This window comes from Aphis gossypii, chromosome X (genome assembly GCF_020184175.1).
Source record: "Aphis gossypii isolate Hap1 chromosome X, ASM2018417v2, whole genome shotgun sequence".
Taxonomy (NCBI): Eukaryota; Metazoa; Arthropoda; class Insecta; order Hemiptera; family Aphididae; genus Aphis; species Aphis gossypii.
In genome coordinates, this window is record NC_065533.1 from 33,125,067 (window position 1) to 33,139,541 (window position 14,475).

At 28.2% G+C, this 14,475-nt stretch overlaps 1 protein-coding gene across 1 annotated transcript in view; it reads left to right on the top strand.

The window, feature by feature from the left end:
• Positions 1–13,682, top strand: part of LOC114121006 (uncharacterized) — a 102,941-nt gene extending 89,259 nt beyond the window's left edge. Inside the window, exons 73-75 of the mRNA XM_027983135.2 lie at positions 6,924–7,055; positions 8,256–8,455; positions 13,378–13,682. Coding sequence (XP_027838936.2) covers positions 6,924–7,055; positions 8,256–8,455; positions 13,378–13,464 — 419 coding nt within the window. The 3' untranslated portion in view covers positions 13,465–13,682. The remainder of the gene's footprint in view (positions 1–6,923; positions 7,056–8,255; positions 8,456–13,377) is intronic.
• Positions 13,683–14,475: the final 793 nt, after the last annotated feature.

Here is a 14,475-nt window from a genome sequence, read left to right on the forward strand (position 1 = left end):
CGCGTTTAGCTATAAGTAAATCGATGTTAAACGGGCAAATAATTGGTTCATAAATTATTATGATTTATTATTAAGTTATTAAAGAAAACTCGCGTTTTCATTTATCGTAAATTTTCGTCATTAGCAATTGTTTGAATTTAGAAAAAAAAAGTTATAACTCAAAATCAACCTTTCAATATGAAACTCTAAAATGGTTCTGTAACATATTCCATTGAATTCAATATGTATCCAAACGGTGCGGATGAACTGACTTTTATTATTTATTTCCATATTTTTAGCGAGAAAAGTGATTAATTTAAATAATAATAATAATAATGCAAATAATTGTATACTGGGGATCGTTTTACCCTTTAAATTGGTTTCATGCGTTCGCACAATTTCGAAATATTGGCCTAGAAGTCTTAATGCACGTGTGTATATATATAATTTACACATTATATAAATTAATAAAAAACAGAGATGTTGATTCTTTAAATTATATTCTTTAAATATCAAAAATGTAATTATTCCTTGTCGGCTTTTTTTTTTTAATTGCAAAAATCATCTATATTGATAAATACTTGAACTTTTATGAATTTGTATCTACTTACTTTTTCACCAAATTCCTTTGTTAAATATATTTTTTTAACATTCCAAAAATATTTGCATCAGTAATGCCTTTATTGGCTGTATTATTATTTTTAACAATCATTTAAACTAATTCAATATTTCATGTTTTATCTGTCTTCCTATTTTCAATGTTTGTTTGAAAACAACTGCTGTAAAGTAAAATTCTGATCACCCTGAAAATGATACAGGGATGTTCTATTACAGTTAAACATTAATTATTTGAAAGATATAACGTGGTAGGAATGTTTTTATATTATGTGAATAGAGGCAAGTTAAATGTATTTACTTTAAAAACAAATACATCTATGTAATGGATCTTCTAGTTATCTAATTCATTGCTTCGAAAGTAATTTAAATGTGTTGTTATAATTCGAGCTTTATAATCCAAAAATACTTATTTTTTATTTTTTTAATTATAGTTTAAGTAAACTGTCTGCATTTAAGTTTAAATAAAAACTGGGTCGAGTAAAATTAAACTCGAATAGAATAAAAACTGAGTATATATTATTATTACGCTATTAAATGTAAAGTTTTTAGAAAATCCCACACTAATGTTTATTTTGAAAATATTTTCATACATATTGTCTCGTACATATCGTAATTATGAGTGTAGTAAACTACCAAACATTTATAATTTTACTATACTCAATGTACATTGAATAAATATAAATAAAGACGGTATTTTTATTATGGACACGTTAAAAAAAAAAAAAAATAATTAAAAAATAAATATTAACTAAATTTAATATCGACAAACAAAGATACAAAAATATTAATACATTAACAGTATTATACTGCTATCATAACTTGACTTAGGCAATCTCTATAATTTGGACCTTGTAGTACGTCCACTGGTGTGCCGCGAGTTCACCGTTATTGGTAAATTTCTGGTCACACACTACACTATACAGTATTCTTTTTCGTGCGTACCCAGTTGTCTCGTCAAATTGTAAATTTGATAAAACACCGTTTCACGCACATACTTATCATACGATTTCTTGCCTATTTGAATGCACCGATGTACAATCAGATTTCTGCTATTGATAAGCGATTTATTGCACATGTCACGAGAGCACTGTCTCTTGCCCACGTGCATCTTCAGCCCACGTGGGAAATCATTCATTGTAGAATGTTTAATTACAAATCACAAAAACGTCACTGACCCTATTATCTCGGACTCTGTTAGATAATAGGTAGGTACACTGAATTAAAATGTACAAGAAATTTAGGTTTATTTATTGTTTATAACTAACAAACACGTATACATTTTTCGTAATGTGGTTCTCGAACTATTAAATTTATAGTCAGATATAATTAATTGATTACACCAGGTTTTTAAGTCGGTGGGTTACTAGTTAATGTAATAGGTAGGTATTATTTTATAATAGTTAATAAAATACATTGAAATATCATAAAAGTGGTAGAGACTGAAAGTCTGTAACGCATAATTTCCATAAGTCTAATATTTTATTTAACTGTTATCTATATATATATAAAATCAGAGAATTTGATGAGCCATATTAAGATAATACGGTCTTTATTTCAGAACACATTAATGATTATGCTTAATTTTAATTTAAAGATAAATATTATTGCTTGCCTAAGAAAAACAATTCTGGGCAAACAGCAGAACCGTGTTTTAGTCTTATCAGTCTTTGAGAATATTTTATAAATTATTTTGCTACTTAAGTTATAGTGTTGATTTAACTAATTTTTGCCAATATTAACATTAATACACGATATACTATGTAAGTAATATTATATCATAAATTATTGTTTATAATTTGGGTGGAAGTAAACTCTTCCAAGTCAACATTATGTTTACTGAAAAGAAATATTATGTAAACTCTTCTGAATCAAACATTGTGTTTACCTGAAGAAAATATGCAAACTCTAATAAAACAAGTAAAAACATTCATAATATCAAAAGTAAAGAACAATTTTCATATTACAAAAAGTTATAAATTATACATACCAAAAAATAGATGTTTTAAGTTTTATTAAATTTGTATACTTATAATAAAATAAATATTAAATTTAAAAAGTTGGCTAATGTGTAACCACTCTGAGATATAGTAGATGTTGATAGTATTTCATAACTAAGTCACTGTAATGTTTATGTTGAACTTAAGTTTAATGATAAACTATTGCAATATTGCATAACAAAACTAAAAAACTGAAAAAAAAACTGTCTGTCATCTATATTAATCAGTATATTTTATGATATATTTATATTTTTATTTTTTGATTCTAGTATATGAATTACTTATGCGAAACCTTATATTAAATTTTTAAGCTTTTTCACAAGAAATAAAGTCGATAACTTTATAATGAAAAGCTAAACAAAATCAAAAATAACAAATGTCTAAAAATAGTTTAAAAAAAAAAAATATAAAATATTTTGAAAATTATATCGTGTGTAAATAATGCAAGTATAATTATTTGGTAAAAATATAATAGAACATATATTGTTTTTTTTTTTTAATTGCATCAAAATAAAATACATAACATGATTTTGAGTGGGTGAAAATTTTAGTTTTCTTTCATTTTTTCTCGATCATTTTGATAGTTTCTGCTGAAAATTTAAAATTTTAACTTAATAAAAGTATTATACTTATCGTACTATGTATTTAAGATTCTGAGCGGAGTGATGAATGTATTGATTTTATAATGATGTTTTCTTTTTTTTTGTTTGCCATCACATTTTACTGTGAAAATGTTTCAATTTTTAGCTTTGAAGGTGGTTTCCGATAGCAAATTATATCTAGTTAGCACTTTGGGGAAGGGAAAAGAACAAAAGTAAAAATTACAAGTAATATAATATTATATTCAATACCTACAATAAGAAAAACAAAATTTAAAAAATTAAGGAAAAAAGTAGGTACATTTTTATGCAATACCAGTAGTCAACAAAATTGATTCTGTAGGTTAGGTAAAAAAAAAAAAATAACGTAAATATTTGACATTTTAACCAAATGTAAATATTAGGAATTTCTATATACTATAGAAATTTCAAAGGTTCATTTAACTTTTTTTTGTAAGATATTTATAGACATATTTTTTTTCTATAAATGTCTATAAAATAATGTTTGTACATTTTTTTGTATATTAAAAAAATAATACAACGTTTCTCATAAGTTGATAGTTATTACATATTTAACAATTAAATGTAAATAGGTATATTTACAATTATTATTTAAATATATTTATTTATATTATTTTTATTTTTATTTTGTCAAATATTTTGTAGTTAAAAATTTAATAATTAAACTTAAACTTAAATTATTCAAGGTTTCTTAATAGTAGTTAACCAAAAAATCTAAAGAACAATTTTTTTTTTGTATAGATATTCTAAGTTCAAATGTGTATGAAATTAGGTATTTAAACATATTATAAAAATTTGAGTAATTTGCTGAAATTAAAAATATTATTCACGGGTACTTTTGCAAATTTTAACGTTTATAATTATACTTCATACACATAACGTCATTTCCAATTGCAATATTTTCCTAAAAAAATCAATTCAATCTACTGACTACTTTATTACTAATAGTTATAATTATATAAATATACTTAGTAATGCTGTCAGACTGTTTTCGATCAGAAACGTTTTGCTTATGCAAGAATTTATCGTTGAGTTTAGCACATATATTATAGTGACTTATACTCTTCATTGACGAAGTTCAATCGACGCCTACTGCACAACAGAATGGTTACCTACTTTCCCCCTTTTGAAGATTGCATAAACATTCAAAAAACAATCTTTAATGTTGTATAACACCGCATGGATTTTTCGCTTCCACAGCGTTTACATGAAATTTCGATACAATTACTCGGTAATGATATTAATGAAAAAAAAATGTCATCTGGACGACCTAAAAAGGTTCCTATAAAATATGCATTTCGTTCACGTTTGCGCTATATTTGTTGTAATATAATAGTGAGTGACGAAGACGTTCTCACGTCGTTCGCAATATATCAACGTGAACGTGATACACGCTCATTCTTTCTGAACACTGCAGGATGTGGGGTATAATACGTAATAGTAAAATTAACGATGCATTACTGTAATACTGTGTTAATGTATTATATATTGTAATATTATCTTTTTATATACCGATTTCCGATCGGCCCGATCGCCGTCTACAGCGAGCTCAAAGGTCGGAGACGTGCAGCCGCTCGTTCCTCATACCCATATAGGCCATAATAATCGACGAGTAGGTACCTCCTTTTGCAGAACCACAGATCACAAGTAATATTATAACGGCACAGCACAATAATATGATACTGTGTATCGTCGGTATCGAGCCCGCTAACCGCGAAATCCCGGTATATTATTATCTAGCGTATACCTACGATCGCGGTGACAACAGCAATAATAATAATAATATATATAAATTGTGTGCACTGCCAACAGCCGCGTCTGGTTTTTGCGCAAATACGTGCGGATTGTCTGGTGCGTGTAGTGCAATGGTACGCAAATTTCGAAACGTAGGCGCATTTACGTGTCGTGTATTATAATATAAAATACGTCATGTATGTACGGTATACTGCAGCTGCAGAGTCGTAGGCGTATAGTACAAAGTCAATTTTTCCAAAATCTCGAGGAAACATAGAAAAAAATACTCGTTTTGGTTTTAACTCTGGTTTAGTAATCCAATCTTTTTTTCTCAACACTTTTGTTTTCCAAAACCGAAATTTTTCCTTCGATGCGGGAAAATCATAGATTTATATGATTATAGCGACGTGGATTGTATAGTTTTTCGCGGAGGAAAGAATTATCGTACGAAACGTGCGCGGTTAGAGTGCTTATTAACGGCATTTTAACAGGTATCCCTGCACTTATAATACCTTGTATAATCATATTATATCTCGAACCATTTCGCGGGCCACTGGCCCTGAGCATTTATACGCGTGTTACCGTCGTGTGTACGCCAGTAAAATTAATAAACAAAATACACATTAAATAAATATATAATATAATATTATGTTGTGCTTCCACGGTCTATGGGAACAGTAGTTGAGTAATACAAGCCGTTTTCAAGAGTGCAAAGACCTCGCGCGCGCGCGTAGACGGATATTATATAGTATATAATATTATAATATTATTATATCGTAGTGAATGTGCTGCGTTTAGTATCACTGCAGTGCGGACGGTATAGGTAGGTAGGTATATATTGCGAATAAATAATGTTAACCAAGAGGTGTATTATAGTCGGTCATGATGGTGTAACGTCACGTAGGTATACGTACTATATCTGTTAAATAATAATCGCGCGTTGTCTTTGTGCGGAGCGATATTATTATATTATTTTATCGTAGACAGTAGGTAGGTGCACATTTTCAGACACAACGGGTCGAAGAAAAAAAATTCTATTTTATTTAGGCTGCGGCGCTCGTGCGGTTTCGTCGATATAACACTCATTATATCACACGGGACTGTAAGTGTGTACCTATACGGTATAAAATACACCTGTATATGTATACATATAATATACATCACTATACATTATATACTAAAATATGTATGAAAAAAAACACACGCCCATTAACCCAATAACACTCATCGACTAAAACACAGTGACAGTGTACGAGAGACACAATCTTATAATAGTATTATAATATTGATGATATATTTAGCATAATTTATGTACAATATATGAATATAAAACGACCCACTATAGGATTTTTATTTCACGGACTAATAATATGGTACTGAACTTAATTGTTATAACAATAAATTCCAGTGCCAAAACGAGGGTTTGTCCAATTTATTCAGTTTAAAATGTTATAAAAATAATATACTATATTACTATTTCCTATTGAGTAAAACATAATTTTGATATTTAGTGGCTACGTGTAGACACTAATTTCACTTATTTTTCAAATAAAACGTGCAATCAATACTATACATAATGTAATTAATAATATTATTTAAAAATGTGTGGTAATAAATTGAAATCGTTACATAAGAAGAACTGTAAAAATTAGAAATTTTACAAAACTGGAATACGGAAGTTACTTCAACACTTAATATTCGGGTGCATGAATAAGCCCATTAATTTATAGTTTCCTTAAAAAGATAATATAGCATGAGTTCCTTTATTGGAAAATGGAATACCGAATAAGATTCAAGACATTCAAGTAGTTGAGTAGTTATGATAATACGTATAATGTGCTAGGTATATATAGGTGTACACGATTGTGTAAACAATACATTTAAATACATGTTCTAAAGTAATTATATAATATTATAATATATTATGTAATAACATTATAATAACATTTTTTGGCCATCGGCGTGTGTGTTTCAGGTGTTGACGCCGAGACGGCATACACGAGAAACGATTTCAAGGCACTAAGAGGAGACGCGGGTCTCAGGAAGCAGGTGAAGTTGACGAAGAACATGCTGGGATACTGTACGCCGATCGTTTTGGAGTCGAATGGTTTGTGGATTGAATTACCTATATAATATAGTGTTATGCGCGTGAACATTTTTATAAAAAATTTACGTCCCGCGAAGAATTTACCGTTGTAAAACGGTCGCGCCGACAATAATGGTACGAGCCGTGGCGTGTCATCTATTGTTACACTACAACACTTTAAATAAGTAAATCCTCGGCGGGGTACACGCTGCACATGTCGTATACGTCATATATTCATATGCGATCGATGTCTTTAAAATATACAGCGTTCAGTCCCACTGCATGTGTTTGTCCTCGCCGTACACTGCATATATATATACGAGTATGTACTATACCTATAGATGATCGCCTACTGTATTTATAATAATATACAAGTCTCTCTACCCGCCTCTCGTTCAAACTTTAAAACTTACCCGACTGTTTGAATACTTAATGGAAATTATTCATTCGACTTTTAAAATATTTCCATAAATCATCAATCGATAAATTAACTATTTACGTGTCACTGCGAGTTACACGTAGACACGTCACACTTATTTATTTATTTTTTTTATTATTATGGAGTTTGACTATAAACCGTTAACTTCTATGAACTATAATAATAATAATTTTAACTCGAATACAGTAATAATCAACAGAAAATGACGTACTTTAAAAATATAAATTTTAAAATAATATATTATTGACACGGTGCACAGACACTGCAGTATAAAATAATATGCTATATACAGAGTGAGTCACTTATAGCATGCTCACTTCCGTTTTTCTTCAATAATAGAGTTATTCGAAATCTGATTTTTTTCAATTTTTAAATATACTTAAATACAAAGTTTTCAAATGTTTGACATTTTTTGTATTGTGTACTTAATAAGTGTCCCGTAGAAATACAAACTTATTCTTTTTTCTAAAGGAGTGCCCTCCTTTTCAACTGTATATTATTTAACAGATAAAACAGATTTTTATGACAATGTTAGCAAGGTCTTAGGAACTTGAGAATATAGTCTTTAAGTATATTTAAAAATCTTAAAACTCAGAATTTTAACAAACTCGTTATTAAATGTAAAATAGTACTCTTAGTGATTAACTCAATGTAATTTATAATATACCGCTATCATACCATACCTTTTATGTATTCGCATCGATTCCGATCGGGTTTTGCGAATTGGTATAAATTAATGTCTCCTCTCTTACTGTAAATAATAATATTATAATTTAACGCAGGTTCGTTGTTCACATCAAAAAAAATGGAAACCGATAACTTGAATTTGGTGAAAAAATTCTTGCAAGTTTTTGCTAAAAGGATCGCCAAGACAGCGCCGGCGCCGAAATGCCAGACGTGCGAATGCAACTCGGACGATAATGGAATTAGCCACATGGACTGTTATCCTTGTTCGTACCCTACGGCCGCTAACATCGAATACGTAAGCAATAAATAATTAATCACTTACACATAAACGCTTTAGGTATACATATACAATGCAACAATTGTCGTATATACATATTATTAACTATGCACAATAATAATAATATTGTTGTGTTGTAGGTATAACCATGCATCTAGGTAATAATAAATTAATAATATTATATAGGTATTGTGATATTGTAATGAATCGAACAAATCCTTGATTTTTCTGTAGAACGGTTATGACATATTATTATTATTATTATAACAAATGCATTGTAAGTAGGTACCTATAATCTAGGTAAATGATAACAATATTCCGTCTTCGTTCTGGAACTAGTTCATAATATATACGGTCGCAGTACGCGCTCGTGTAAGCCTGAACCGGCGGTTTAAAACAAAAACGACAAGTACCCATTGTGATTTGTGGTTATACCGCTACAGAAGTTCCCAAACGTATTTTAGTACTAGTGTATGATTCCTCCCGACATAGCAAAAATTTTACGAGCGTAAAAATTTGCCCACGGGTCGTAACTCGTAATACATATAATTATATGGAAATGTAACCCTGTTCCTAATCGCATTTATGTAATTTTGATATTTTAAAATCGTTGTAAATATAACTCAAATTACATCTTATATTGCATTTCTAAGACTTAAAATTACATTTTTTTATGCATTTTTTACTGCAATATATTTTACATACTTTAATGATTTTGACGAATTTCGTATCACAAAAAGAACAAAATCGATTTTATACATACTTGGTATTACGTAAATATTCCACTTTTTTCACTTTTTCCGTGATTTTATTTTTTCTGATTGTTTTGAAAAGTACTGTGCATTTTTCTATAAGTACAAATCAAATTAAATTAATTTTCAAAAATCACTTTGAAAGTTAAATACTTATAGAATACTGGGTTTACTTGCATTTTAATTTATAGCCCTTAATTACAATATAAATATATACACTCGTATAAAGTTATAACTACTTATAATAAACTAACTTTTCAATTAAATTACGCCATTTTATTGTGTTCTATTTATATTGTACATATAATATAAACTATATAGATATTAATGATATTACATAATAACATAAAACGATATTAATCATTATTAGCTATAACAAACGTCATGTCATTGTTGGAGAAGTCTGTTCGTGGAAAATTGACGGATTGCGTAAGCTCCCGATAATCTCATACTCCGTGAGTTTTCAACAACACCCCCGCTGACAGCAAACGAATAGCGAATCCAAAAATTATTAAATTACAGATTATTATGTTTCCTAGAATAGATCTTTGAGAAAAATAATCACTTATGGGTAAACTTTATAAGGTAATTTACCAAGAATGCTTTTTATGCAAGAGATGAAAATAACTAAAATTAATTTTTATTTGTAATAATTATACCTAGAGATTACATTGAAAATTGAATTTTTTTTTAGATTTTTGACATAGATAACATACTTCCCGAAATACAACATCTAATTTATATTTTATGTGCAACCATTTTTAAAAGGACTTTAAACTCTTGGCACCTACTCATAGTACTTATATACAATTTAATCAAACTAAAACTAATAGTATTTTAAAAAAATACTACTACAAAGTATAAAATAGTTGTTCTTATTTTAAAGAAAAAAACAAAATTCTATCACTATTCTCCATAGGTCGTTGAGTGACATAAAAAATTGAACTATTTGAAAATATAGATTAAAGCAGGGATACTTAAAAGTGCCCAAAATCAGAATTTGAAAAAATGCATAATTATTTATTAACCTAACCTAAAAGCTAAAAGGAAAATATTCAATCTCCACGAGCCACTATCGTAGGTAGTAAAAACAGTCTCGATGGAAAATTTAAATTAGATTATTTTACTAAATTTAAATTTTCTGAAAAATATTCTGTGTGTGAATAGAAAATTAACAATGCATAATAATAATTCCCCTCCGCATAGCAACTGAAACAAGTGCAGCCACCGTTACCATTTGCATGGGCCCAACGAGTGTGATATGTGTATATAATTGATTCATTATTAAAATACTACATTAACTATTCCGAAACTAAAAATTTTTTAAAATATTTTTTTTCCTTTTTTGCATACATAATATTTTGGCATATTTTGTAAACATTTTTGAAGAAAATATTATATTTTTTCAAATATTTTAGTAACAACAAGCAGTTAATGAGTTATATTAGTATTAAAATTTTGAAACCCCATAATGTGTTGATCTATTACTATACCCATTTAAACTTTGAATACTTATAATAAACTATTTAAATTAGTAGACAATTGTATAAACCACCATATTCAAACAAATTTTCTGTTTTGGAAAACGGATTACAAAAAGGTGCTTTGTCGTTAAAAAAAACGTAAAAATAAAAATATTCATAATATATAACATTTTTCGAAAATTTTATTTTGGAATAGGTACTTCAGACAGTGTAAAAAATAATTTTTAAAATAAATAATGAAAATTTTTCGAAATCGTGAACGTATATACGATTGAATGGACTACACTGTATATAATATTATTAAACCAACGTGAACGAACCGGCGACCGACTCGTAAAATATGTATATGTTCGCTACCTAACTATACCTATACGCGAGTATGTATTATAGTGCGATAACTACGATATTATATTTTATATTATTTTCAAGGCGAATACCATAATATAATATTATATCATATAATGTTACAGTAACAGATTTCCTACCTTCCTGGTGGTACCTAGTACCTACTACCTGATGTAAATTGTATACACAATATTATTATATTATAGTATCTGTTCTGCAAGTCTCTCGTTCGTCCGGGAAGTTTTTTTCGACACGCGGTCGCTGCACACCACACACAAGTGCTCGACCGGTTGCATAACAATTTATTTATTATTACTATATATATTTACCTACTATCATACTATTATGATTATTTTTGTTATTATAATATTGTTTTATAGACAAGTGTGTGTTTGTTTGTATGCGCGCGAGTGTGTATAAAAACATAATCGTCATCACACGACATAGAACGTCACAATAACAATGTAATTTTCATTGTTTTAACACCGTGATAATAATATAATAGTATTAGGTTACACGAATATTACAATATTGCCGACGTGTGACATGTACGTTTAGATCGAGACGAAGGAGAACAAGGACTATAAGGAGGGGCAGTGGATTGTGGGTGGTGTTCCACGTGAAGGAGCACCGTCTCAACGGTGTTGGTTCTAAAATATTTTAATTATAGTCAACGATTATTATACCTACTACGGTTTTTGATATATTCAGCTTATTTTTAAATTTTTTTCCACTAGACGTGAAATTACTCTGGGAGATCTAAGACTATCGTATTTATAAAGTAAATATTATTTACAAAATATTGTTATCGATATACCTACCTAACTATAAATGGACACGAAAATCACGATTATAACGCGAAACGATTTAATGGCACTTTTGAGTTCACAGCCATTTAGTTGAACTACCAAAAATCGATTATAATAAATAATAATATTTAAAATGAGAGTACGTCATGATTATAATATTAAAATATATACAAATAATAATTATATTAAATAAACATTCCATAATATTTAATTGATTTATGATACCTATAGGCTATAATGATATTGTGAGTAAAAATATTCAATTTTATAAGAATTTATTTAAATCTAACAAGTAGTTTTTTCCTACGCACAAAACAACATAATATACCTAATATTTATAACGTAATCAAAATAGATTAGGTAAGAAACCGAAAAAATTGTTTTTTTTTTTTAAATATTATTTACGGTTTGTTAAAAATTAGTAGTAAATAATAATACTAAAACTAGATTACAAATTGTATACAAATAGTTAAGAAAAAAAAATCAATCGTTAAATCTAATGTATAGCGATATTAGTATATGACGTGTGGTAAGCTCCTTTAGGTTCAATTTTTGACACTACTACCAGCTTTAAAAAAATTGGGGTCACAATTATAATGAAATCATCATGGTTTAACGAATATATAAAGCTTATACACAGCATTGTTTACAATGTTAACAATAATATTCTAAAAAATTGTAGTGTTAAACTTTTATAATGCATAGTGATATACAGATTACTATTTATTTATACATTTTCACGGGCACCTTTAGATTCCGAGATTTAGGAGACAGGACCAAAGGATTCCTTTCCTGTGAGATCCTGTGTGCAGTACATTGAAACGGGGTTAAATTAAAGTACGCATCAAATAATTTAAGGGCAGCGTGCCAGCATTCACTAAAATATTAAGTCCAATTCGTAACTGAACTGTAGCTAAACATGAAACAAATGGTTAAGACAACTAACCAAACACAGTACACCACTACGCGCTAAATTAAACCGGCCGAACGAAAAATTAACTGACGTTATTTATTAATATACGGGTCGAGAACCTAATTTAATTCACAAAAATATAAAAAATTAAACATAAATGAATGGTAACGCATACCAAACTTTAAAATTGTATATTTAATGATACAAATATATAGCCATAATAATAGGAATAAAACGCACAAGCACTAAATAGAAATGTCAATAACATTATTATAGTTGCTGGGATAAGTGCGGGCGGTCATTGCCAAGACGCATCCCGCGATTTACATTGCGGGCGGTTTCTACCGTAATTTGGGCGGTGAGCGGATATGATAAAATAAGCAAAAAAACAAAATGGCAATATAACTTTACTATAAAGCCGATGAGTGTAATATTTTTAATTTCTAAACATTTTACTTTATACTTTATATTTAATTAAATCCGGTCTTCCGATGATAAAATAATTATATTATATGGATGTAATTAACGCTTTCTATGACGTTTCCCTTTTATATAATCATGAGGGGGGCATTATTTAAAAAAAAAAACGAATACACCTATTGAAATTTTTTTATTTATGTGTGTTTTTTTTTCACAGGGTTTCAACGACGATTTTATTCCGCCAAATGTTTTATCATACGATTCCGGAAACGGATTCTACTATGATGATCACAACAATAATTAACCGCCAACACGTCGTATGTAACTATATTCATATTATTACTATTTTTATAATGTATACATCACATCATGAAATGCGTTACTCTCTAAATATTTCCAAGATTTTATTTCCATTATATTATTACACTATCAATTATTTTATAATACATTATATTGTATATTTTACACTATTTTCTATTGTCGTTTCGCATTTCATTCGTTAATAAATTATTGATTGCTATATTTTATTGTTAAATATTATTGATGTTGTTAATATTATTACCTCTATTCCACAAAATCAAGTCCTATATTAAATATTTACACGCTATAACGTATTTTGTAGTATAATATATTTACATAGCCACATAGGTGATAATATATAAAACAGTTTGGCCGGTAAAAAATATAATATATATTATACATACTAGGTCACTAAATTTTCGTACCGATTCAAATAGTGAATAATTAATAATCGATAGGACTTGAATATTATAATACACTTATACAATGTAGATACATTGTATAAGGTCTTACCTATGTAGTACTAGCCAACTACGATGTTGATCCTAAACAACATTTAAAATAGATATTCATGAAATTAGCCACGATATAAAATAGGTATTTCACATGCCCTAGCTGTTCATAATTTTTGTATTTTAATATTTTCATTAGTCTTAAATTAATTGCGATCACTAAAGTTACGATTTAGGGTTTACTAATTATTTTGTGCTTAATATAATAAAATACATAAAAATGTATATTTTATAATGTATATTAAAAAATGTTCAGTTTAAATATCTAAGACATAAAAATGAGATACAATATTTCATCCCTCATAAGTTAATCATAAAGCACTTTATTGATATCGAAAAGTCATGACGTTTGCAGTTTTATTTGATAACTGTTCTAACTGTCCGTCTATTTCACTCGGAATCATATTTTATACACAATGATGTATTGTATTTTATTTAATTTAAACCTACAATTCAACAGAAGTAAGCTTTACATTTTTTTTTTAATAATTTATTTTAAAAAT